The sequence below is a fragment of the Hirundo rustica genome, chromosome 7 (genome assembly GCF_015227805.2).
Source record: "Hirundo rustica isolate bHirRus1 chromosome 7, bHirRus1.pri.v3, whole genome shotgun sequence".
In the NCBI taxonomy this organism is placed as follows: Eukaryota; Metazoa; Chordata; class Aves; order Passeriformes; family Hirundinidae; genus Hirundo; species Hirundo rustica.
The window spans coordinates 26,523,466-26,550,639 of NC_053456.1; the positions used below are offsets into that span (position 1 = coordinate 26,523,466).

The 27,174-nt window shown below is 44.2% G+C and overlaps 1 protein-coding gene and 4 non-coding genes across 5 annotated transcripts; all 5 read right to left on the bottom strand.

Annotated features, from left to right (window-relative positions):
* Positions 1 to 2,237: 2,237 nt before the first annotated feature.
* NOP58 (NOP58 ribonucleoprotein) lies at positions 2,238 to 26,555 on the bottom strand. Its single transcript, XM_040070097.2, has 15 exons — positions 26,441 to 26,555; positions 23,261 to 23,337; positions 21,559 to 21,611; positions 19,659 to 19,783; positions 18,532 to 18,668; positions 17,282 to 17,346; positions 15,857 to 15,991; positions 14,824 to 14,969; positions 13,747 to 13,873; positions 12,938 to 13,101; positions 12,023 to 12,157; positions 10,796 to 10,857; positions 8,171 to 8,304; positions 3,224 to 3,345; positions 2,238 to 2,558 (listed from the first exon to the last, which is right to left on the bottom strand). The coding sequence occupies exons 1-15, from the start codon at positions 26,483 to 26,485 to the stop codon at positions 2,502 to 2,504; spliced, it is 1,584 nt and encodes a 527-aa protein (XP_039926031.1). The 5' UTR covers positions 26,486 to 26,555; the 3' UTR covers positions 2,238 to 2,501.
* On the bottom strand, positions 13,494 to 13,579 carry LOC120755510 (small nucleolar RNA SNORD11). The gene has a single exon (XR_005701808.1). It is a non-coding gene; the product is annotated as a small nucleolar RNA SNORD11 (small nucleolar RNA).
* LOC120755511 (small nucleolar RNA SNORD11B) lies at positions 14,638 to 14,721 on the bottom strand. The gene has a single exon (XR_005701809.1). It is a non-coding gene; the product is annotated as a small nucleolar RNA SNORD11B (small nucleolar RNA).
* LOC120755514 (small nucleolar RNA SNORD70) lies at positions 16,605 to 16,692 on the bottom strand. Its single transcript, XR_005701812.1, has one exon. It is a non-coding gene; the product is annotated as a small nucleolar RNA SNORD70 (small nucleolar RNA).
* On the bottom strand, positions 21,205 to 21,293 carry LOC120755513 (small nucleolar RNA SNORD70). The gene has a single exon (XR_005701811.1). It is a non-coding gene; the product is annotated as a small nucleolar RNA SNORD70 (small nucleolar RNA).
* Positions 26,556 to 27,174: the final 619 nt, after the last annotated feature.

Consider the following 27,174-nt stretch of genomic DNA (forward strand, 5'->3'; position numbering starts at 1 on the left):
CACCTCCCTTACAAAAAGTAGGGACCCATAGTTCAGGCTCTACATAAATGTCTTTGATGCACAATTACTCCTTACAGGAGAGGCTGCACAAGCCTCAAATCTACTGTAAAAAGATAAAAGGTTTGGGTCTCAATTAAAGGCCTGCCACACTTCTTAGGCAAGAATCCCCACTTCTCTGTGCAAAGAGGTTGGAGGATTTCCCAGCTGTAACTGTAGGCTTTATTATTATTTTAAAGCGCAAGACTGTACACAAATGCCCAAACCATTGTGGAAAACCACGTGTGAGAAAACCCAATCTCACGTGCTTGAACTGAAAAGCAACTTGAAATGCAGTGACCTGGCTTGCAGGGACTGCAGTCTATCACCACTGTTTCTTTGCACTGACCATATTTAGCACTTGAACTGAATGCACTTACCAGCGTTTCAGCAGTAGCCCTTGCAGATATGGGGCTCATGGCTTTGAAGATGAGGAGTTTAACAGTTCAAACTAGAACCCAGAGCACTAATTCCTTTACCTTCTTAAAAGAGGTGATGGCAGATGAGTGTATGGTCTATTCAGCGCTGAAGAGCTTCAAATTTGCTTCCTCTTCTCCACCCAATATTTCTGGGTCACAGGCATTTTGAAAGGGAATAAAATAGAAGCTCTAGTTAACTGGGTATTAAAATCAACTTTCCCAGCACGGGAGCAGGAGAGGGAAAGACATGCTGCTTCATGACTGAGCTCCAATGGGGTACCTTGGGAGATGGAAGCTGCCCTGCACTGGACATAGGCCTGCAATGATAAACCGCTAAAATGTGCTACATAAGGAAAGAGGTGAATCTCATTCCCTTGTTTTTGAAGGAATAAGCAAAAGGAAGGAAAAAATGGCCACGCAAAAATAACTTCTCTCCATTTCAATCCCACTGATTAGATCTACTAGCAACTGATGTTCGTATAAATTTTCTTATTAGGGTAAATTATACAGGACAGCTTCTGAACAGCACATACATAATTTATCTGATACGTTTGAAGAAACTACAGTAATAGTTCAGAGGAAATTGAACTTTATGTTTGGTAAGGGCTCCTGTTTGAAAATGCATTTACAATAAAAAAATCCAAAAGGCACTAATAGTCAACTCTTCTATTTCATTATGAGTATTTTTAATACCTTTGCTGCCCATTTAAACATTTCAGCTTAGATTCATCTTACTTGTCTAGCAAAGAACAGATGAACTGGAATGGTCTCAGTATACCCAGGCAATCTCAATTAGAGCAATTAAACTCACTGCACCCTTCCTAAGGGGGAAAGAAAAAGGCAGTTCATATTCTCAGCACTGGTAGAACAGCGCAGTAGGAACTTGCTGCCAATCTCGACAGGGATCCACTTGCACTAACAGGCCATGAGCAGTTCAGTACCAAGGAGCTGCTCAGTAAACAAGCAAAGGAGCTGTATTCCAGAGAAAAATGCCAGTGGCTGCAGTTACCAAAGGTTACTCAGCTAAAGAAACTGATTTTTGTTTAGGTAATACTCTACCACTACACACAAAGAAAAAAAAAAACAACCCTTCATGATAATTAATAAACTGAGTGCTAAGCATAGTTTTTAAAAAAAAAGTTTCCTTTTCCACCATAAGAGCTTTAGAGTCTTGATCACATGATGCTACTTCAGTGCATCTGTATTCCCACAAGAATGGCAGAATTAGCAAATGGCTGATTTCTGCTACTAATAAAACACTTGTCTTTTCTGCTTCATTATCAGATAGCTGAAGAAGTAATTTTGCCTTAGCTTAGAGTTTGGGGGCGCTTTTTTTTTGATTGTTTGTTTGTTTGAGGTTTTTTGTTTGCTTTGTTTTTAAATCAAGTGAGGGGATTTGCTACAATCACCATGAAACAATCTGAAAGCTACCTCACATTTGCTCAAAACATGCATCTGAATTTTGTTAGCCAGTGCAGCAAAACCAAAATATTTGGAAGATGCTTAGAAAAGGCTTTATCAAGAGAACTACAGTGCAGACTCGGTAACACACCTCAGCTGTTCAAAGCATCTTTGATATCATGCACAGATCTTTGTATCCATTTTATGGAAAATTTAAGGACATGACAACCCTTGAAATCTTTAGAGGATAAACTGCAACAAAACATTTACACATTTAGAACTTTAGAACTGATCAGTCATTTAAAACAATACATCTTAGAAACAGTCCTAATAATGGCTAGAAAAACCAGCAAACAAGTTAAAAGACAGAAACATAAGATCTCCATAAAAATGTTTTTATTCCTTAGCAGTGGAGACTGGTTGCGAAAAGAGGATCTACTGCGAGCTTTTAAACAAAAGAAACCAGTAATCCTCCTAATTCTCAGATACACCAGGGTATCCTGTTCCAGGGAGAAGACAGCTATCAAACCCATCTCCTTGTCCTCTTGCAGCACAGGGAAGTTAGTTTTCAGCAAGAGGCTAAACAAATCATGCTGAGAAATGCTACTCCAAAGCAGCTGTCCAAGGGTGTTTTCCTGTTCCACATCAGTCTTCACCCTCATCTTTCATTTTCTTTTTTTTCTTCTTCTTTTTCTCTGTATTCTGCAAAACAAACAAATGTTGCCGTGAACAAAGCCATAATGGAAGAGCAAAACCACGTGTAGCTAGGCAACGGGGCTCACAGCCGAAGCATCACCCCAGCTGCCACGCTCAGCTCAGCGGAGCGCAACCCGAGCGCCGTCCTTGTCCTTCCTGCTGAATTCCTGCTGAATGCACTGCCTGCCCACGGGGCCCTGCAGCTGGCAGACACAAAGGGCAGAAAATTAACCCCTGAGTTAAGAACAGGACTTCAGAAGTGAGCAAAAAGTTGGGTTTGGTCCCATCCGCTCCACCGTTGCTAGAAGATATCAAATCAGCAGGTACAGCCTGCTACATGTCCCCAGGCGGAGACAGCTGCCCGTGGACTGGCACCAAGGAACACTCTTCCCACTAGGAAAGATGCAACGAGGGGAAGGACCTGAGCTGGGGGTGGGCAGAGGACAGGAGGGGAAGGGAGGCACTGCAGTCACAAACTCTCCAGGTCTTATTTTGTAATACAAATCTTCTTGGACATTACAGTGATGGCTATCAGAAAATAAAGTTACCAGAGCAAAACTATTTACATGCCATGGATTATACATATAAGAATTTCTCCCCACCCCTCACTCTACATTTTGGGGAGAACACATTCCCAAAAAGGAACAGGTAGCTGTGCAATTCTGCCTCACCTCAATTATGGGACTGGTGGGAGGTTCCTCACTCAGTACTGCCTCTTCTTCAGCTTGCTTTTCCTTATCCTTTTTCTTTTTCTTCTTTTTGACGGGTTCACCGTCTTCTAAAGCTGTCCCTTCTGTACCACAGAGAGGACAAAAATGAAAGGCAGGTTGTCAGTTATTAAGAGTGCAAAAGGAAAAGCTATGAGATGTCAGAGGATGCAATGACTCCTATTTACCCTCTGCCTTGCCCTTAGCTACAGAACTACTCCCTGCTATAATCAAAATATACAACTACTGAAGACACGAGTGATGGTGCCCAGACATCGCTATCCACTTCTCCTGGTGAATTCTCAGCACACTGCTCCTATATGCAGCTCCCAGTTTAAAATAAGCTTGCATGTTTTCATTTGTTTGCCAAATTACCTTCAAGTACTCCATCGAAAAGAGACTGTCCACAGTTTGGCAAATATATTCCAGCCACACAGGAGCAGCAAAAGGACTAAATCCCCCCCTTAGAAACACATTTAGCCAGCAGTAGCTTGTCCACAACTGATTTCTCCGTCTTCATGTTGGAAATTTGTTAATAAGCAGACCAGCTTTTTTTTACTGTTCAGATTGGCAAACACAAAGATCTCAATGCAACTTCAAGCATTTAATGCAGAAACACTCTCCTATCCTGGACGACAGGAATTATTTAAAATATTATTTATATAAGCTGAGAGAAGTGTCAACCCAGGGCAAGATTTACTAATGACCTTACAGTAACTTTTCAGAACTATTCATCAACAGCTGCCCTATCTAATCACAGTGGTAATGGAACTGTGATTTACCACTCAGTCCCTAAAATACATCTCAGAGTCTCAGGCATCTTGAGGTATAGAAACAAGCAGAAATCATTACCAAGCTGACAGCCTATGCAGCAGCCAGGCTGCTACTGGAGCATACCCAAGTCAAATTTATTTGCACAGCTGAGTCTGTGCTGGATACCGAGTTTCACACAGTACTCATGACTAAGTTCATGATGTAGCAACCACTGTCCTTCAGTAGCTACAAAACTGATGCTGAAGCCAGTGGTGTTTGTGGTATGTATAGTTGCTACTGGAGGTATGACTCAAGACGTCCTTTTCTCACCATGAGTCCCCCAGGAAAAGATCAATTTCATTTTCAAGAACACTCACTCACCACTTACAAAAAGAACAAGCTCAATTATAAAAGAAAATACTCAAACCACACAACCTCTTAACGTCTTGAATGTACTTTGTCACAAGTTTAGTTCCTCAAGCCAGAAGAAGGATTGTATGAGTCAAAAATACACTTCAGGCTCTGCCTTTAACATTAGCTACAGATAAAAAAAAGGGCTTCAGGGTAAAAAACTTCTAGACATGTCTACAGAAGAATACAGCCAGTTAATACATGCAGTTTTCCTGATACTAAAAAACATGCCAGAAACAAAACAGCAAAAGATTCTAGATTTAAAAAAAAAAAAAAAATTAAATAAAATTTTGAGTGGATTCTGCCATATACAAAATTCACAGAGAACAGCGTGCAAGCCTAAAAAACAGGTATAAAAATAAAAATAAGTGTCCTCACCTCCCTACATGTGACATGGGGAAATAAAAAGTAGCTGTAAAATAAGCATTAACTATATTAAAGCCACACAGTATAACAGGAGCATACACATCGTATTTTGCTATGCTACATGTTTTCACTCAGCTGGATTGGTAAGATATGCATTTCCAAGAAAAATGTTGGGTGGTAACCTTGAAAAAATCATTTCTTGTTATTACCCTTTATGTCATCAAGTCTGACAGAGCAGGCAGTGGAACCTGTCCCAATTCCCAGTGCAGATAATGCACTGGGCACTCCCAGGCACTGTCACTTCTCACAGCAGGTTTCAGCTGCTGCCTTCTAGCAAAGCTCATCACAGGACTTCACGTCTTTGTACCTAGGCAGAATGAGGACAGAGGCTCCAGGGGTGCTGGCCTTTTCCCCCTGGGTGCAATACTTCAAGTCAATCAAGGCCAGTGGGGGTTTCTCAGAGATCCACAGCAGCTGACAAGGCTCTGCCTCAGGAAGCAGCACCCCGAGGAGCAGTCTGACTGATGGCCCCGTGAGTGCCCAACACCACCGGCAGCAGTTCCACTCACCCGCTTTCCACAATTTTTGTCTAAGCTTTTACACACAAGTCTGACGTCCTGATGGACCCTCCCTGCTCCAGACAATGCTCCACGTGTACAGAATGAAGGCACACTCCCATCAGTAAAGACACCCCATCAAGCTGTTGCTACTGTATCTAGCAGGGTTCACTCCATTAACACCATGAATTTAAGATACTTCTCTTTTCAAGAGATACCTTCCCAAGTCACCAACTGCTACTATATCCTGATGCTAAATGCAAGCTGAAGGCTTCCCTGGCTTGCCCTGCTGGTGGTATGCATTCTATTTGGCCACATCCCACTTCAGAGACCACAGTCACAAAAACACCTGCCCTTTTTCCTTTCACCAACATGAAAACAGGTTTAACAGACAGCTCCTGAAGTGGATCACAGCTCGTTTCAGGCACTAATCCTTCCACCTGGTTTCTTGGCAGGTATAAAAGGTTAATGTGGTTTGAAGTCACACCTCAAATCCCAACCCCCTGCCAATTACCACTCAAAGTACTGCCACTCATGCACCCCAAACACGGAGAGAGAAAACACCACACATCTCATCTTGCAGTAACATTTACACTTTGGGCTCCATGCAAAATACTGCCTCCTTTACAACAGATACTAAAAGCAATGGTTTGACCCAAACCTTTCAGTGACAGCTTCCCAGCTCCTTCCTGTCCTTTACCTTCCTCTTGCAATACAAACCAAACAAAAATTTCTGGCTGAAGAACGCCTGTTTTTCTGGGACTACTTTTCCACCACCCCCATTTTTTATGCAGCTGCACAAACAGCATGGGGAAGGAGGGGGCAGAGACTTCTTTCACAACACACTGCCTGGATGCGTTATCTCTGACCAGGCAAAAGCTGAATAGAGCACTGCAGTAAAAAACAACAGAGCCAAGAACAGCAGACATGAAAGGCTCACACGCATATTCAAGTGGACATGCAACATAAATCTCAATGCTGGGACCTCCTCTGCACTCCTCTGTATTATGTGACTTGCTGAACTACTCAAACCTCTAGGACCACCAAGCCCCCATAGCACACTATGCAATCACAGAAATCATGCTGGAAAACTGCAAGGCTCTGGTCTGTCTAGCAGGTGTCAAGGAAATCCATGTGCCCATGCTGGGTGCTTGAATATAATTTGCAAGCATGAGGCAATGCTATCTTCAAGGGTACAAGATGACAGGCTGAAGGGATTAATTCTGCGTAGAGGTGATATAAGATAAATAAACTCTCTGGAAACATTTAGTCTGAAGCAACTGGCACAGCTAGCACTAATGCCCAGGTAGTCAAATAAAATGACCCGGTTGATACAAAGAACTGGGAAAAAGCTGAAGCTATTAACCATACCTTTGAAGAATGACCCATCTTTTAAGTAAGAAAAGCAATACACCTGAAGCCTGTACTTCAGGTTTGGGGAAATTTGAAAAACAACCAGCCAAACAGCAGATTTCAGTAGTCCGCAAGTATTCTGGACACTGCCTCCAGCTCAAGGACACCTGCTAAGCTCCACTCAATCCCCAAATGTGGAAATAAAGTAAATGAAGCAAACACAAGCAGCTTTGTGTATAAAAGCACCAACTACTGAATAATGTAAGTAGGAACAGAAATATCTCCCTCAAACTACAAAAGAGCAGGCTGGCAGTCAATGTAATATTTCACCTGCAATGAGCTCCTGCCTGTGAGATGTCAACACTTGCTTTGATAATGCAAGGGAAGCCCAAGGGAACAATTCTGGCTCTGGCAAGGGAAGTTAATTCAAAAGCAGTAGCTGTGAGAACACCCACGTTCTCCAAAAGCAAATGGGCAAAGTTCAAGCCTCCAAAGCACTCATGTCCTTTCCTCATTCTGTTAAGTGTCAGAGAACAAGCTGGGACACAGATCTCAGACTCCCCTTCAGTGTAACCACCCAGCTATGTCTGGGCTCCCGCGAGTTGCTCCCTCCATGAACTGAGTGGTGTCTGGAGGGATCACACCTCCCATCACCTGAGCACGAAGGGGTGTTGAACCAGCACATCTGCCCCTGATCCCCTACAACAGAGCAGCAGAGAAGGCACAAAGGGAAGGCTCTGACAGCCCTCACCTGCTGCAGGCACGGGTAGTTGGCAAAACATGGGAGTAGTTCACGTCCAGATCTGGCTCTGGATCCCACAGAAGTGACTTCAAGTCATCTTCTTTCCCCCCGTTTTTTCCCCTCCCGAGTTACACACTGGTGAGGTGAGAACAGAATGTTTCTTAAAATGAACCATAATGTTAAACTAGATTATTTTGCAGTCATAGTTCAAAATCTTTCTTCACACAGTAACTTATCAGAGAAGGAAAGAACAACTGTGGCCATAGTTCAGTTTTAGCTCCCCAGAGAATAACAATTGTTTGTGTATTACGTAAATTCAGACGGAAATATCCAAGTGTCGTTTCATGTCAAATTCTGATGTTTTTATATGTTGAAGCATGCCAGAAAACACTTCTAGACAGAATAAAATAATATTCTTGAAAGAAAACAGGGCAAGTTCTGGTTTTACAGCGAGCAGCTTTTCTGTCCTCAAGATACTAAACACAAACCTGCTGAGGAAGAAATTCTGCAAGAATATGAGTAGAGTTTTGTTTTTAAGCATTCTTATACATTTACAACTGCTTGTAAACTGACTGCAGTCTGGTGTCAGTCTATAAAGGATCATTACTTTTTTAAAATACACTGTCATTCCCAAGGAGATTACCCAGGTACTGTGGCTGGCTGTAAATGCTAAGCCCAATTGCGTGATGCAAACAGTGACATGGCAGCAGCACAGGTACAGCGACCAACCTTTCAGCTCTGCTTTGAACTTCTTTGCTTTCACTGCAACCTCTGTGTCTTGTTCATCCACCTCCTGAATTTTGCGCTTCTTGGAAACAACAGGAAGTGTAGAGTCACCAGAGGGGTCGAAAACTTTTATTTCACTGTAATGGAGAAAAAAAGTCAGTTTATGTATTAAGAAGACATCAGCTAAGACCTTGCAGTTGAACATAAACTTTCCAACACAAGCTACCAAGAATATTTGAAAATCACTCTTGCTCAGCTAACAAAGCATCTAGAGGTAGTGAGGCCCTCCCTCTAATACACAGCACCTTTATCAGTAATCATGACTAGGGAGGAGATACCCCACAAAGTACAAGTGTCTGATCTGAAAAGAAAATACCAGTTAACTAAGAGTTTGATCCTGGTTTATACCTGTTCAAGGCTCTGGAGAGCACTTGAATTAGTTACCCATTACACTGATTTCTCTGATGCTGAAAGCCCATCCAGCACAGCCATATGGTCAAAAGAACCCAGCTCCCCACCATTTGGTGTATTTCTGTACTGTACTGGGTATATTACCCTATAATTGTACCCTAGGGGTAATAATACATATATATATACACACCCACACCCACAAAGCATTAGAAGCAGCTTCACTTCTGCTTTTTCTACACTGAGAGGGCAAACTCATAAGGCAGGGTAATGTTATGGCTCATTGCTGTACCACCTGTGTCACTGGGACATTCAAATATCTAATCTGTATCTGAAATTGCCTCTCCACAGTTATTGCATGCTTGTTTGTTCAGTCCCAAACCCCTCTACAGGCTGTAGAGAGCCAGCCACCCTGAAATCCAGTGCTTTTTAACTGGAACTTATAAGGGGCAACTGAACCATCAAATAGCAACGAAGCAGTTCTTTTCTTATTCAGAACAGAATTCCTACTGAAGAAAAAAAAAAGAGTTCTAAAACACAGAGTCTAAAATATTTCCTCCCCAGCCACATAATGGACACCTGAACTTTTCTAAACCAGGAATCTGAAGTAGCTACCTTCCACAGGTTATAAAAGCAACTGAGGCTGAGTGACTGGGCTGGGAACTTGTGGTAATGCCAGCAGACACTACCATCAACTCATCCTCTAAACACGGGAACTTATAGGTATTAACACTGCATATTGGTTTAAAGAAATTGATTGTGCAGCCTTTTGCAAAAGATGGACTCTGCTCCAGTTAAATCCAAGCGAGAGCTCACTGACTTCCTTGTCATTGCCATAATACTGCTAATTAAAAACAAAACCAAAAACTGAAACCAAAACCACAAAGCCATAAATAAGACAAATATAGCATCTCTTGCATATTTTTTGGAAAGCATATAGAAATGTTACGCTTGAACCTCATCTCTAAACTACCTTGCATTTAACTTCTGACACATGACTTTGATTTAGCTAATTCATACAAAATCCCTAGTTCCATACAAGACTAAGATTCTTGCCCATCTCCTTAGAACACCGTTTTAGCCCTTCTAACATGCCCATACAGCAGTACTGCCATTTTTGTACTGCAAGGACAATTTGACTGAGTTAGTTTCCCTTTTAGGCAGCCACACTATGCCAAACAGCCAGGAACTGTCTTCAGATTCTCCTCAAGCCTAGACATGTTTGCAAAGCATGTCTGACAGCAGAAACACGTCCTGGCAGGAGTTCATGATTCCTCATTTCAAGAGGTCAAACCCCAGCATGTATGCTGTCTCTTTAACAACCTCCTCCCTCAGCTCCTGCCTCCTGACACGTCCTGATGCTTCATTTATTGACTGAAGACTGTCTGCAAAAGCTGCTCCAGGAATCCCAGCCGTCACTACACTTGGAAATGCCTGGCATATGGAAATAAAAGTTACAGCTAGACTCAAGAAAGATGTTTGGGGGCTACAGACGGGTGCAACAGTGCTAATTTTTCCCCACACAATGAGCACTGAGCCCTGGTTTTGCCGAGCTCTTGCCCTCTCTACACCAAAGGCTCAGCAAAATAAGAAGCCAAGCAATAAGCAACCAAATTAAGCAATAAAGCCAGATGTCACAGTGCAGACTGATAACACTTTGTTCAAATCCTCAGATGTTCAGCTGCCCCAGTTGCAATCTACACTGTCACTCTGGGCACCAGAAACTGTTCTAAGTGTCCAGAGTAAATAAACACCTCATCTATTGCTTAAGACATGTTACTTGTTACATACAAGACTTAAACACGGAGATGAAGCTTTGCTCAGAACAAGTGGTACCTGTTTTTTCCTTTTTTTAAGAATAAGATTGCTAAGTAGGTCTCTAGGACAGCTTCCATGTCTAAGAAACTAATTCAAACTCTGATTTTCTCCAATTTATTTAGTTCAGAATTGTAATAAATAAAGCTGCTATATGTTAACACCCTGCTTTTTGGGGCGCTGCTGGTAGCACCTAAAGTACTTGCTATCTGATGATGTCAATAATTTATGATTAGAAAATCTGGGGAAAAGGAAATTCCTATTAGCAACAGAACTTATTATCGATGTTTAAAAAGCATAGAAAATGTTTTCTGGATCTTAAGTCAACTCAGCCCACAACCAAAAAGAAATACATACATGGAGAGTTATTTTTATTCAACCAAGCTGAAAAGAAAAACTATTCACCTCTTGTTTTGATACTTGTCTGTCTTGGCCAAGGCTTTTCCAGTGCCACTTATTCTTCTTATCTACAAGAAAAAATTAGATATGAAAACCAAATTACTCATAATGAAAAGAATTCACAACACAAGTTATTCAGCTCTTGAATTAAAAATGGAAAGACAGATATATATTATGGGTCAAGCTCTTGTGTACCTGTACCAGTTTTCCACCTGAGTGTGGAGCAGTGGCAGTGTAACTGAGGTGAGAATGGCTTTCCTAATGCTGCTCAAGGGCCCAATTCAAGTAAGGGGCATCTACTACTGCATCAAATACACAACAGTCACATTTCCTAACATTGCACCTCCAGATTCCCAAAGGCAAAGAGTAACTGCATGTCAGGGCAGGTATCACCCTATAGCTGGCACAAAGCCAACCTTAAAGCCACCACACAGGCCCCAAACTAAATTAAAAGTGGACCTGCCAGGTGACTGGTTTGTTCTGGTGTTAACACGTCTCCTTGCCTTTGTTCCGATGGGAAGTTTCACCTCCCATGAAGGGTGGGCAGGTTTTTCTGGACTTTCCTTTGCTGCTCTAGGGATGCCAGTACTCGAGCCCTGGCATCAGATCTGACTTGGAAGGCTGAACCCAGCTGTCATTCACAGGATCACATGCAGCAGGCATGCCACCTAGAAGGGGAAAGGGTCCCAACGTTCTCCCAGCACGCTGTGCTGGTGGCAACGTGGAACAGCAGGTGTGGAGAGCCAGGATCTGCATCAGGTGGGAGGAGGGCAATGCAGCGGTTTGCAGAATAACATCTTGCTTTAGCTACAGAGAAAGCTCCTTAAGACTAAGCACCACCAGAGTCTGTCCAGATTCTGGGGAACCAGGGTGGGAAATGTGAGGCAGGGAGAAAGCACAAATACTCCTTCTACAGTAAAGAGAAAAACTATGAAGTAATAAGCCTATCCTTGCAATTCATAGAGGTATAGGGAATGTAAAGGTATGAACTTATTCATCTTGTTCACTACCAAGCTTTTTCAGTATAATGCAAATAAAGACAGCCCTGTAAACAAGAGCAGGTGGCACGCAAATGCCTGCAGCCAGCTTACAGATCTGGCCACTCCAGTCAAAGCTGGGAGGAGCAACAGGGTAAGAGTGACACACTACTGGGTGAGAAGGGTCAAAAGCAGTGTCAGAAAGTCAGACTCTGAACAAGAATGACAGCTTCACGCAGCTCTCTGCAAGACTTACCCCTCTCTCTTCCAAAAGCCTCAGTCTTGTCTCTACTTTTAGTCTGTTCTCAGCTCCCATTTCAGCACTGGTGTCCTCTCCAAGGGCATCATAACGAATAGTCAAGGCAGTCTTTGCTGCCAGCATTCGAGAAATCTGGAAGAGCCAAAAATAATATTAAATGCTAAGACTTAACACAAGGCAATGATTCACCCTGATCTGGAAACCATAGCCACATACAAAAGAACAAAGTAACCATTTACTAGCAGTGCTTAGTCCAAAAAATAATTAGTGTCTCATTCTTTCAACACTGAAATACTGTTAATGTAACACCTTATTTCCTTGATAAATAGAGGGAAACATCCGAGACAGCAAGTCAGTTATACATATCCTACTCTACCCCAACCTTTACATCAGGTTAGTCTGAGGTACAATTTCCAGCTCTCTCCACAATTCAAACACATATTCATCCACCTGCATTATGAAAGACTAAGCTTTAAGACTAAGCTGTGAGTTACTTTAGCACAAAGAGTCCAATTTTAAAGCCTTTAACACCTTAGTTTACTATCACATAGAAGCAGAAACATCCCCTTGAGAAAGCCAGCGTTGCATCCTAACTCAGCAGGAATACACCTGCTATTGCCCAGCTACATCAAATCAACAATCCCACTCACTTTCTTTGAACAGAAATGAACGATATTCAAAGATTTGGATATCTTGGATACCACTTGGAGGACAGTGGTATTTTCCATGTAATCACAAAGCAATTTGTAATTGTAAAGTAAAGCAAATAATTGTAATTGTAAAGCAAATTGTAATTGTAAAGTAAAGCAAGCCATGGAAAGAGCCTCGCTTGTGAAGCTCAAGCCATCATGAAGCTCAAGGTATTTTAATGCCCTGGAAGAAGCCAAGCTGATAAGGAACTATGCAACTCACCTTTCCTTTATTTTTGGCATTGCTCTGTCCCACCAGGGAGGCGTGATAGATAAGGCCAAACTTAGGTGTGTCCCTTTTAGTCTTCAATGCTCTGAAGAGGGCCTTCTCAGCACCCAGTAACTGAACCGTTGAAGCTGGATGCTTTGCCAGATTCAGGAGGGAACCTACCAAGAGGTGACACAGCCAAGAGTAATTTGTCAGAGGAGCAGCTAAGCTAGATTCTTGCTTTTGAATAGTGTAAGAAGTTCAGATCCATCTCTTTTCATGAGGGCTGTTTCCCATTTGTTTCCTGAAGGACAGGTAAACCATTTCAGTATTTCATGCCTCAACTGTCTTGGTTTGATTTGAGCAGCAGGAAAGAAGGCTGACTCGATAAAACATATTCCACTGGAATAATGCCTACTCCTGACAGTCTGACAGCAAGAACATCTCGTCACAGAACTGCAGCACAGAAAACTGAAATAAGGCTGCTACCCTGAGCCAGTCTGACTATAAAACACCCAATATCATTTTTTCACCTCTGAAGTGACTGAACTATCAGCAGGAGGCTCAGTAAGTGTCTCAGAAGAGGTAGTGACTTAAGTTGCCCTCATATTCCAAAAAGAATTCAGGCCAACTGAGAACTTTGTCATCACAGACAACTACCAACCTCATGCTGGTATTCTCAAGATTCCTGAAGTGCTGCCTTCGCCCCATTTAGCACGGTATATTCACCAGGCCCTACATAATGCTTTCAGCTGACCAGCTCCTCAGAGAAAACCTCTGATGGGGTCACCAAGGATCTATTTATGTTGGTCACTGTAACCCACCTGCATGAGCAATGAGCCTTGCTCCCACCAGTTCTCCCACCATGACAGTGAGATTGGGAGCAATGGCCATCATTCTGTTCTTCAGGTAGTCGTAGAGCTGTGTCCGATACTCAGAGATTTCAATCACCTGGCACAGACAGAGTTTGGTTACAGGAGTCAGCACCAGCCGACCAAAAAACAGTAAGAGATAAATACACTGACACGAGGAAGTGCTGAGAATTCCAATGTAGGAGACTAACAAATTGCAAAATGCAAACAGCCAAGAGCCAGAGTTACAGGAAGCTTTACATAGGACATATTCCCAGAGCAGAGCTACATCCACAAAGTATATTGGATCCGTTCCGCTTATTCCCTTAGGCAACTTATTTTCTCTGCAAAACTCCTGATAAAGGAGCTGACAACATGCCAAAGGCAGTGAAGCAGAACAAAAATACTAAGGACATTTTCTTTAGGACAAAATGCTGGAATATCCAGATTTTACATCTTTGCCACCATTCTTTGGAAATGGGATATTGCTCTTTACTTGTTCCATACAAATACACACAATTAGAATGCACATAAAAAAGCAGCCTGGTCTAGACCAAGAACAGGAACTCCTAATCCTGCCACTCCCTGGTAAAGTCACAAAGAGACCCAACTGGCACAAATTAAGTCAGAGGGTGTTTATTCACTCACAGCCCAGACAAGAGCAGGGTAGAACTCCTAATTCTTTTGGGGCTTCAACAGTCCATTTTTAACCCAGGGTTTGATTATCACCTAGCTTCCACAGTGACAGATTAAAAAGAGGCTATACAATGCCATTATCTCAAATACTTAAAAGTACAGTGACAGCAAAATTCCTCCCAAAAGTAAGACTGCCACTTTCAGAGGGCCTTATGCAGATACCAAGAGAGATGGCTCAGATGAGGTAGTGACTGTGCACCCTCATGTCTGAACATCAGGAGAGCAACAATACAGGAATCATCACTGCCATCACAAGAGTGCACTAGCACTGCCCTGGGAAAAGCTCTCCTCGGCAGAAGGGGCTCTGAAACAGCTAAAATAGAGTCCTACTCCTATCCATCCACGTGTACACACCTGATCACAGAGATGGATTATGTTGTTTATGTCTTCTTCTGATACTTCTGTCCCCATGGAAATCTCAGCGGCAGCCTTCACATCCTCCTCAATCTCCTCTGGTAGGATGTCAGAAACATCAGAGGAAGCAAAATTGCTTCTGTCTCCTGTGGGGGATAGATGAAAGCATGTTTGTGCTTGGGGGCGAGATGAACTAGTAAAAAAATCACAGAAACAGATGAAGATAAAAGGCCAAAATAAAAACAGTGAGTCAAGTCTGCCATCACACTATTCCGAATTCCTAAAATACATGTCAGCGTTCTGACTTTACGTTTATACCAGCTAGGAGTGGTTGGAAATATTACATTTGAAACTAGAAAAAAAACCCCAGAAAGACCATACTGCATACTTCACCTTTTCAGTAGCTGGTTGCTGCAAAATTTTCTGTGCCAATATTACAAGAAAAAAATTCCAGGAAGCAGTCACTTACCAGTAACCAAATCTATTTAATTGTTTCTGCAACTGGAGGAAAAAAAAAAAACTCCCTTAAAAGACCACAAGTCTCTCTCTGGACTGCAAACTTCACTATTACCAAAAAAAAAAAAAAAAAATCAATACAAAGCACATGAGCCCAAGAGGTGAGGCAAGGGTCCAAAATGTAGCAGTCATTCTTTCCGCTCTTATGAGCAATTCTAGTAGCTGCCGTCTTCAAGAACATCCGGGGACAGGCAACACTTCTCTTTACATCAGTTTTTCGGGAGCTCATTTCCAAAGTGGCCTGCTGACAAGTTGTGCCTCTAAGATGTGCTGGTGGTCCATGAAGGATTGGTTGGCGGTGCGGCATTAGCTTTCCCCTAAGCTTCCAAATGGCAAACCGCACCGACACGCAGGTGCAAACGTCCCGTCCTTCTCTGCTGGCCCATCTGCCCTGCTGCTGAAGGCAGCCCTGCTCAGGGTGATGGGCAGCTGCAGGAGCAGGGAGCGGGTCTCAGAGCGGTGCCACCCACGCCGTGCCCACTGCCGTGCCCCGCCCTCGGCTGCCCTCGCTACTCACCGACTTTGCGCACGCACTTGCAGTACGCGAGGTTATCGGTGATGATTTTGCCCAGTTCGGGGAAGTGCCAGCCGTACCACTCCCGACAGCGCATGATGTAGTTATTCAGCTCCTTGTCCAAGTCATCAAGAAGCGCTAAAAGAAAGAAAGATGGAGGAGCTTTTCGAAAATGGCAAGCTAAAAATGTGGTATTCTCAAACCAACCAATTGAAATAGTGTAAAGGGAGATTACCTGAAGTATTTCACTCTATAAATATTGGAATAAACCAAACTGAAGTACACTAGAAGTCTTTACTTTCCAGAGAACTGCAGAATATCAGGCACAATACTATAAATTCCCATGAGTGTGGCCTCAAAGTTGTATCACTGGGAGTGTCTTGGACAAACTCCCCAAGAGCTGCAAAGCCCACTGCCCTAGAAGGAGCGCAGCAGGCAGTTACCCTTCCTCTTAGTCAGCCAAAGTGCTACACACAAGATTGATGTAAAATGCAGCCATCCAATTAACTTTGAGGAAAAAATGTTTTAATGGTAACAAACTGATCTTGTATTCCATTACTTGATTTAAAAGAACAAGCCTTTTAGTTACTGTTATAATATAAATATACCAAATACAAAGCCAACGGGCTCACCTTTTACTAGACATGACAAATAACCTGATTTATAGTTTATTAGAGTACAGCACCTACAGCATCTACTGCTAGAGAGCCCCGAGGCTAAAATATTTCCTGCTAATGCAATACCAACATTCCCATCTGTTGTCTCAGTGGTAGTGACGAAGGAACTGAATTACATCATTAATTTCAGTTTAACTATGTTTCATCATTGGCAACAGTCTGGGAATTAATATTCCAAACAGGATTCCTCACCAGTGCTTCACAGCAAGCGTGCAGATTATGACATGTGCGTCTTCAAGGAAAAATGAGGAATGGGCTTTCCTAGCTGCTTTAAGAATTTCAGTCTGTTTTCCATTTAGAAAGCAAGGAGACAAAATGCAGATTACACACTGCAGTGTGCTTCACACGCTTAACGTAGGAGTCGATTTCTGCATTGCCCTCTATGCAAGACACCACCTAAACGATGGGCCAGAAAACACTGTCCTGTGGGGCCCATTCCCCAGCAGCACTCAGAAGGGAGGATGTGGGGAAGGAAAGCCCTTAGAGGACTGGACTAACACTGCTGTTCAGTAAGTTCAGCTGACTTCTGTGCTAAGAAAATTGCACGCCAGCTTATTGTATCACCCTAAAAATGTTCCTGCTTGTGGAAAACCCTATTGAGAAAACACACTTTGTGCCTAGCTGAACATCTGCCCAATTTACCGAGACATCCTAGGAGGAATTTGACAGCAACACTTTTCTTTAGCCAGTGTAAAGAAGTCATCTATCCTAAGCCAAATCCATTAATAATTTAAGCTCTAAATATACTTACAAATTGCCTGGATAATCATGGTATCTACTTTGTCTGGGCTGAATTTCAGCTTGTATCGGGAAAGGCTGAGGAGACACAAATACACTTTCATCAGCATCCTGACATCTTGTTGCAGAATATGCCCCACCTGTTCCTTTTCCACACCTTTTTAATACAGCTGTCCACAGGTTCATTGAAACCAAGCTCAGCTCTCTGCCATTGCCTGCTCTCAGCTGTGGCCAGAAGCCACAGTGACACAGGCTTCACAACAGCCCTGACACGTGTCCCTCCCATAGCCTGTGACCAGGGAGAAAGGGAAAGTGAAGGTTATTTGTACCACCTGCAGCAGACTGAGCATGAGTGCTGTGGCAGGAAATTAACTGGCTCTTGGTTTTTCTGCACGGTTCCCCGCAAAATGTATTTGTCAACAGCACTTCCAGTTGGGCAGCAGCTGGAGGCAATCCATGAAAGTGCACCTCCCTAGCAGCAAATACCAGCAACACCAATGTGAAGCAACAAAAGAAACTTCCTGGAACAGATTCTCACTGTCTCAGAAAGCCCATTACCATCTGGCTTTAATATTAGGTTAACAATTTCTCTGTATGCTACAGTGAGAGACACTGGGTATCAATGAGATTTGCATCTTAAAAGTCCTTCTTCTATATTAATGCCCATTTTCTAAGCAAACACACTTTTAAGGAATTAGCTACAGCAAAGCATTTCTCTAACTTGCCAATGGCTTGTGACAGGACAAGGTCACGTTAGAATATGGATTAAAAAGTTACCCACTAATGGATGCTTGATCCCATGGTGATCCAACAACTTGTATTTAACTACTACACCACTACATCTAAAAAGCAGCAAGAACAAGGTGGGAAAAACAACCCTGCCTTTAATATTTGCATTATCTATTATATGGGTATTTATTCTGGCACAAATCATCAAATTGTTGTCTCCACTTCATCTCTTAGTGGCAGTGGAGATTTAAATGACTCCCTTGACTGCCCCAGACACGTTGCAGACGAAATCCTGAAGTATATTACGTGAAAAGGAAAGCTACCAGCTTCCACTTTGGGTGAAGATGAAGCCTTTCTCTAAAGGGTGGGTGCAAACTGGAAAGCCCTTCCTTTCCAAAACGAGATTTCAAATATAAAAGTATCTTGACATACAGAGTATGAGACCATGCCACACACTCACACTGCCAGCAGCACAGCCAGGGACACAGGAGTGGGGCAGACACAGGATGAAGCAGAGCTGTTGCAGGAACTCACCTGTGTGCCAGACCCAGGCACATAGCTGCCATCTCTCGAGAAGGGAGGCCTGTTATGAGCCCTTCAATCTGTGAGCGAATTCCTCTCATCAGCTCTGTAACCATTGGGCTGTGTATACAACTCAAATTCAGCTTCTCCTGCAGCGTGGGAATCAATGGTTCAAAGTCAGGCACAACACAACATTCCTCTGAAGTCCTTCTTCCAGCAGCCTTACATCGTTTTAACTGGTTTTCCACTGCAATCCCATGATCACACAAGTTTCATCCATTTTTGATGCTCAGTTCCCCACACAGTTAATATTCCACTATGAAGAGCAGATTTATAATTAATGCTCTATCTGCTATGTAGAGCATCCAACTTAAGATTCAAGATTTTGAAGTTTACTAGAAAGAGTGTGGCCACAGAAAGAAAATTCAGAGGTAGAGGGTTGGGGGCTATGTGTCTTTTCCAGAGAACACGACAATAATTAGTTCAAAGACCTTTCTACTACTCACTTTAACATTAAAGCCCCATTTTGCAGCCTACACAATCTCCTAAGACAGCACGAGGAGGTTGTCAGAAGAAAGTTCAGTGGAACAGGGAGCAGTCAGACATGACACAGGAAACTGACCCCAAGGAGACACTGGAAAAGGCAGTCTACCTCCAGAAACCTCCTCCTTCCTCTGGCAGCCAAGGACCAAGGGGTGTGCACATCTGCCTGCACACTGAGGCAGGCACAACAATGTCCCCTCCCAACAAGACAATAAATCATCACCCTACTATTGCTGAATCCCTTAGTGAGGAATACGTGTCTGCCTGGCTTGGGGTTTTTCGGTTGGCTCCTTCCCCCAGTCTTTTTCTGGATTGGATCATTAGGAAAATTAATTTTTTAACTTGCTGGGTTTCTAAGCAATATTCAAGAGAGAATGCAAGCAAACCTGAACACCTCACTGCATTCTTACCATAGCACTCACCCATGTACTCAAGACAACATCTTCCTGTACACAACCTAGGATTAACTATCCTCCATGCTGCTGACACGGCACTGGCAGCATAATCCACTGCCAGGAACAACAAAATCTCTGCAATCTGACTACAGCATCTCAGTAGCATGCAACAAAAGCACAAACAGCAAAATCAGTTATCACCTTTATCACACCTCCAAGTTTGGCATCTGCCACAGCCAACTGCTCGTGGGCATCTTTTGCCACTATCTTCTTGAGAATTTTCTTCAAGTTCTTGCTGAGCTTGCCTTCTACAAGAGCTGTGGATGCTGCATAAAACAAAAAGACCAAAGGTGCTGATTCTTTCCCCTCCTAAAACGTGTAAAAATATTACTCCTAATTTCATGTATTTATTTTAACTGTCCACAGTAGCTCTAGTCTGAGCTGCAATACTTCACCATGCAATAGCTAAAAATCAAAACAGAAGAAATTATATACTTCTTCCTCTAAAGGCCTAAATCAGAAACCCTTTTCCCAGTTGCCTCTCCTTTCTCCATATGTTTTCAGTTCTATTCTTGCCAATTTTGTTTAAGGATCTCTACAAAGAGTATGCCACATGCTTTAGATGCATGTTTAACATTTCCAACAGCAAGGTTATATGGGAATATTTTGCGTATCATTTAATTAACCAACCATTTGCCAGGTCCCTTAGGCAGCAACCATGATATCCTAAATTGAGTAATGGCTTATTTGCCTTCTCTGGTGATGATAATGTATTATCTAAAGCCCCAGGAATGATGCCAAACTGGACAGTCAGACAGACCCTTTTAATACAGCATGCAGACAGGAGAATCTTTAAAGGATGTTCCTCATTCTCAAATATTAATAGATCTGTAAAAGCTTTAGAATCCCACACAATACATTTTAAGCACGCACTTATACAACTCTCTTTAGGGATCAGCTCTGTGCTCAACTGAACTTCTGTGACTGATACATCTCCATCAGAGTAACAGAGCAGCAGCCAGTGATTTTTGGTTTCCAGAACCTAATGACATGTAAGAATAAAATCAAAGTGCTGTGCTGAGTCTCCTCTCAACCGTTCTGCAGTGCAGATAATTTTCCACCGTGCAAGCTGGCCAACAGCATCTAACCCCCTTGAAGCAGTCACATCCATAGCCTTCCCTTCGAACTAAATGAGCCATAAGTACTCTGAAAGTCTCCATTCCACAGATAAGTCAACTTGAAGCAAAGTAGTAGGTTTTGGATGTTTTGGGGTTTTTTAATCAGCATAACTACACGTGAACTGAATCCAAACCTATGCAAACGCAACATAATCCAAAAAATATGCCATGGAGAGGAATGTACAACAGCTTCAATCTCAGCTCTTTTACTTGCATCTCATGTTTGATGGTTGTGTCTTCATTTCTGCTTCTTTTATAAGCTATCAGTACCACCTCAGAATATGAAAAACCGCTCTTATTTATAAATGTGACCTGGAACATTCACCTACTGAAGTCGTACAGCACATTCAGCGGTAATTGTCACACCATTTCTGAATTACTGCCTAGAATACCTACAATTTCTGTTCAAACCAGGCCACGCATCAAGCATTTAAGTGTAGCATTAGTAAAAATTATTAAATATAAAGCTTTTCATTTTGCTTAAACTCCAGAATTTAAGGAGAACACAGACCTTTTTTAGGCATAACCATAAAACCCAGGTGATTGTAATAATGAATGTTCTCTAATGCCTGTCTGCTGTCTCAGTGGTAGTGACGAACTGTTGACTCAAATCAGTGAAATTCAGCTTCAACAAGAATCCATCATTGACAACAGACAGGCTACATGTATCAGTCACAACTTACATGGTGCTCACTTGTAAGCTGCTCAAAAATAGGCACTGAAGGGAAAAACCAGACTTTATTGCATCTTTACTGTACTACAGACTGGATAGGTGACCTCATAACCATCAAAACCAGCTCACTTAAAAAACCCTGTAATTTAAAAGCTAAGAAAAGAACAAGAGCACAGACACAAGTAAGTAATGAGTGAATTAGTGCATGATACAGACTTGATTTTTGTAATAACAGTGTTAATTCACTTACCAGCAAGTGCTTCTGTTGTGTCTTGAAATTTTTCAAAGTGTTTCAGTTTTACTCTACAGAAATAAAAGAGAAGTGTGAAAACAAGTGTACACAAACCACATAGAACCATTTTATCTTTTTTCTGCCTCTGCTACTACAGCTCCTCTCTTTCCCCTAAGGCTTCAAGAGAGCAGAGAACAATATGCAGGACTGAGAACACCAAACTGGCCAATTGAGTCTGGTGTGACTTTTAAGCTGAGTCCCACAATAGTTATATAAAGAGAAAAAAAAAATAAAATAAAGTTTTGATTTGGTATTTCTTGGACCAACACCACCAGAAAACCTAACCCCCCTTTCTGCTTTGTAGTTCATATTTAAAGACAGACATCATCCATTTAAATTTCAACACTGCACCCTGATTGACTGATGATAGCATCTTCCCACTCATCTTCAAAAGGAAACGTTCTGCCTCTGTGGAATGCAGAGCCTGCACAGCTCAGATTTAACATGCTTTTCAACCAAATGCATCTTCAAAGACTTTAAACTTGAACTGATTCATTGCCCACGAATCCTCAAGTCCTTCCCTGTAATTAGTTCTGAGTTGAGCTTAAGACAAACAACAAAAGTTTCTTTCGTGCCCTAAGTGCTGCCCAGAGCCCAGACTCCTCTGAACAGTGTTTAACCACACTGTCAGATCCCTAGGCACAGCTTCCCTCTACCCCTCACACAGTCTGTGCTGTTGATATATAGTTACAGTTAAGAAGATATCTCAATCCAGTAAATTCCTTGTCAGGGACAGGCATTTAACTAATCCAGCCCTGATTAACCAGTGCTCTTTGTGAGTCAAGTATCTGCAAAGGAAGCAAGGTCACAGATAAAGCTGAATACTTGAGTTAAGCATTTGCAGATCCCAACAAAAGCTTCAGGCTTACACTGATGCCTTTTCAGAAAGGCAAAAGAGGAATTATTTTTATCAGAGTAGAGATCCCATTACGAGCCACATCCTGTACAACAAGTTGCAAAGATGATGTTTCCAGGACAAGATTAACCTCACTACAAACAGGCAGATGTGGGATATTCTGGCCTCTGCTCCAAGTACTGATACAGAGCAGGATAAATATGAAAGGCATAGCTCATTCAGATGCATCCATTGTAATCAAAGCTGGTTAGAAATCTTCCAATAAAAACACCAGACTTGGAAGGGATCCACCATTGTCCCCAACTTCCAGGTAATTTGCTAGAAAGGCCAGTTTGATCAGTGGGTGCTGCAATCCCCATGCAACTCTGCAGTGGTGCTAACTCTCGCTGATGGCATGGGCAACACCACCAGCCCTCAACTCACAGTGACTGACATAGCTCCATCTGGATTAAGCTTCATTCTTCCCAAAAGAATTTCCTGTGAGCACAAAACCCTGTCATTTCACTGACACTTCCAGCATTACAAGCTTGGATGTTCTTGTCAAAGCACCCACATCACCTTAAAATATTGCTCAATTTTTTGCTTTGGTGGCACATGATAACGACTTCTGCTGCTTAATTACACTAAGGTGTTTCTTTCACTTTGATATTCCATTGTAAGTGTCTCAGAGTACCTAACTTCCCATTATCATTGCTCACAGCTTTTACAATACTGAAACCCAGAAATCAACACTTCATTCTGAACCTCAGCTGTGTGTAACTACAGGCAGCCATGTCCTTCCACAAACCACATAAAACCGCTTACATTTTGTTTGCTTTTTCGGGAGTTTCAAATTCTTTCCACAGGCTGTCAACTTCTTGAAGCTTTTTCTCATTCAGAACCTGCAGGGAAAAAACATAACACACAACCATATTTAGTTTACTTTTGAACAATCTTCAACCCGGGAGACCTGAAACATTTACAATGTATCCAAGCACTTTGCAGTAGTTAACACTGATTGTGTCAACAAACTCAACTTCAGCGGTCTCTGGTTTCACCACTCTCTCAGCAGCTTTACCCCACTAGCAGACAACAGTGCAACACTTTTACTTTCACCTCAATTACACAAGTTTTTCAATAATGGCTGTGTCCTCCTGGACCGGGCACATTAAAGCAAACCCCTCTTCTTTATCAAAATTGGGCTTGCTCCACCTCCTCTGCAGGACTCACTCATAACCACAGTGACCCAAATTTGCCACTGCTTTGGAAAAATAAAACATCTGGGAGACCTAACAGAAAGCAGTGATCCCCCAAGTTACTTTCATTAATCAGAGCTAACCCAAACAAGAAAGAAAACATCCCTGTAAAGGAGAGTCATCACCACAGTTCGGTCATCAGCCGAGCCAAGAATTACCTCCAAGAATTACCTAAGAGGCAGCAATGGCTTAATCCCATCTCTGTACACAGGGAACCCCCTCAGCTTTTAAACAGCACAAGATTAACACACTCTTGGAGCCTAAATACGTTTCACAAAATGCAGAGTGCGCAGCAAATTCCCAGGAAACTACTCAGGGGAATAGTCAAAATCTTTACAACACTGTGTTCTTCACTTCTCGCTCAAAAGTCTTGTGGTTTTGTCCCCACAACGCAAATGCAACGCAATTGCAATTTAACTCAGAGCAGAAGTCATTCCTGGTATTATGAATTTTGGTCCCTGGCAGATTTTTAAACCCTGGTTCATTTTTAACTCAATTAGTAGCTGAGCAGATAAACATAGTAATTAACTTCCCACATGACTGTGAGGCACAGAAAAACCTTGAAGCAACTTTTCCTTTCCTCAGCCAGACAATTCTTTTCCTCCAGTTCATCTTTCCTGCACCAAGGCCTACAGAATTTTCAGCCTCTATAAACAGGCATGGGCACATAGAGAAAAGCAGGACATAGAAACTGCTAAAATCAAGACTGCTAGCATATAAAAACGACACGCCTATGGATAATTTGTCCTTCGAGTCAATAAGATTCATTGCAAAGTCTTCCAAGATCTACAACATGGCTATATCCCATTTGCCCCTCTGATGGGATCAACACCTGCAAGGGAACACACAAGAGCTACAGCGCTTCCAGAAGACAGTGCTTGTTCACCAAGGCCTAAAGACAAAACACAGTTGTGCCAGCAACAAACATTTGTGGTAACTGCCCCCAGGACTCAGAAATACAAAATCTGTCCAGCTCGCAAGTAACTAAAAATCAAAGAACACCCCAAAACCCCAGCAGCGTCAGACTTTAGAAACTGCTTTAGAAAGGGAAATAAAAAGTAGCTAAACTCTGTGGAGAACATTTCAATGCAGAATGAACACACAAGTGTCAGAGCAACGCAAGGCTGCAGGTGAACAAGCTGCTCTGCCCACAGAAGGAATGCTGGGTGACTGAGAGCTTTTCCCGGCAGATGGGCACTGAGGCTTTGGCATTCCCAGCCTTGGCAGCTGCCATCAAAACCAGCATGGAAAACCACAGCCTGCCTCAAAATACACACTTTAGTAAAATACTACTTCTGCTCATTTCCAGCAGCGAGCTTTCACCTCTCTGGCAGGCACGCTGCGCAGCGCTGACAGCCAGCCCCGGCTGCTGACACCTGCAGCAAACACTGCAGCACCTCTGCAGAGACCTCCCTGCACTTCTCTCTATGTCCCTCCTCCTACCCTTGCTTTATGCCTACTCTGCTTTCAGAAATCAAAACAGTCGTTATTTTCAGCCCCTCCTGGCTGCTGTGCAAGGTTGAAAGGGCTTGGCACATCGCACCAGAGGTTTCAACTCAAAAGATTTTTTATTATTATTTTTAGTACCTTCGAAGGTGCAGGATATTATTCTGTGTTAACATCCAATGAGCAAAACGTTCAGGGAGATTGCTGTCTGTGCATCAGTTCCCCAGGTATAAGTGTTGAGGGGGGAGGCATAGAACAAAAGCTTTTAGAAGTATTTCTGGCCTCTTCCCAAGACATATGTCTTGAAATCCTCCTTGCCTGAACTACACGGTTCCACCCCAATGAGGAGAAAAGGTTTCAGAGCAGAGGAAGGAACTATAGTGCTCCACAGAGCAGCAAGGGTGTAGTTCTGCTGCAGGCAAAGGAAACCAGAGCCTTGCTCTCTTTGCACCTGCACTCACGTTCACACAAGCTAAACCCTAGGACTAAGCTGGACGGGAAAAAATAAGGATGTTATGATCGAACTATGATCAAGCTAGTAAAACCGCACAAGAATCAACACTCGAGCAAGAGAAAAGCCAGAGAGGAGCGCAACACTGTAGCAGCTCTAGTTTAGGCTTGCCCAAAGCCCCAGGAAGCTGCAGCCCTGAGCCACCCGGTCAGGAGGCTGGCAAAGCCCTGGGAAGGTGCCTGCTACTCCCTCTAGGAGAGCGAGGTGGGGACACGGGGCTCCTGCAGAGACCGTCACTTCCCCGCGGATCCCGCTGCAGGGCGCGCCCGGACAGCGGCCCCGCACACCCGGGACCGCGCTGCCCGCCGCCCACGCGGGTTCTGCTGGAACGCCGCCCACGAGGGCACAGCTAGGAAAGAAAGCTGGTCAACGCTCCCTAACCCGGTGCCCCCACACACGCCGAAAGGGGCACGGCCGCGAGAGCTCAGCTTCCCACCAAATCCAGGCCGGCAGAGGGGAGGAAGGGAGGGACACGGGCGATGCCGGGCAGGCACCAAGGAGCTCCCCTTCTGCCCGCCGAGCACTTTCAGCCTCCTCCGGCAGCCCCTTCCCCGAGGCCTCGCTCACAACGCGGCCTCTCTGCTGCCCTCCCCGGCCCTGCTCGTCCCCGAGGCGCCGCACGGGATGCGGGGGCTTCCCTCCCTCTCACTCCCGCCCGCGATTCCCCGTCATTCCCGCCGCAGGCCCCACGCGCTCCCCTTCGCCCTCCCTTCTGCTCCGCCGCAGGTCGGCGGCCGCGACCCGCGGGGCGAGAGGCACCGCGGCCCCGAGCCCCGTCCCCGGCTGGCTCACCTTGAAGATGGCGTAGCCGGCGGCGGTCTCGAACAGCACCAGCATCGCTGCGGCGGGCGGGGGGCGCCACGTGCGCCGCCGGACCGGACCGGACCGGAGCCCGCTCAAGCACGCGCGCGCCGCACGGCGGAACCGGAAAAGGAAACGGCGGCGGCGGCGGAAGTGGTGGCGCCGCCTTCCGGCCGCCAGCCACGTGGCGGGGCCGCGCCCGCGCCCCCGCCCATCCGCGCCCCCGCCGCGGGTCCGAGCCTGCGCGCCGTAAACGCGCGGGAGCTCCGGAGCCCCTGGTGCGCCTCTATGGCGCCGCGGCCGAGCTGCCCTCGCTTCCCCGGTGTGCCGCAGTTGGCGGTACGGGCGGCCGCCGTAGACAGGGAGCGGGTGTGTGCCCCGGGAGGCGGGTGGCCGTGCTGGAGGCTTTGTTTCCCGAGCGGATCCCGGAGCAGCTGTGAGCGGGTGGCCCCTCGGGACCCCGAGCCGGACCGGCCGCGGTGTCGGGGTTCAGCCGGCTCTCTCGGCCCTCCGCACACGGCGGGGTCCGTTCGCTGCCCGCTCCGCTCCCGCGGCCCGACCTGCAGTCCACCGCACAGAAAACAGTTCCTTTGCGGACAGCATTACTGACAGAGTGCGACTGCGGGTGTTTAAAAGCTCGGCCTCGCCGACAGACGAGCACCAAATTCCGCTTGTATAAAACACGCCTTTCCCCGCGCTGCTGCGGTCTCCCCGGGGCACGGGCA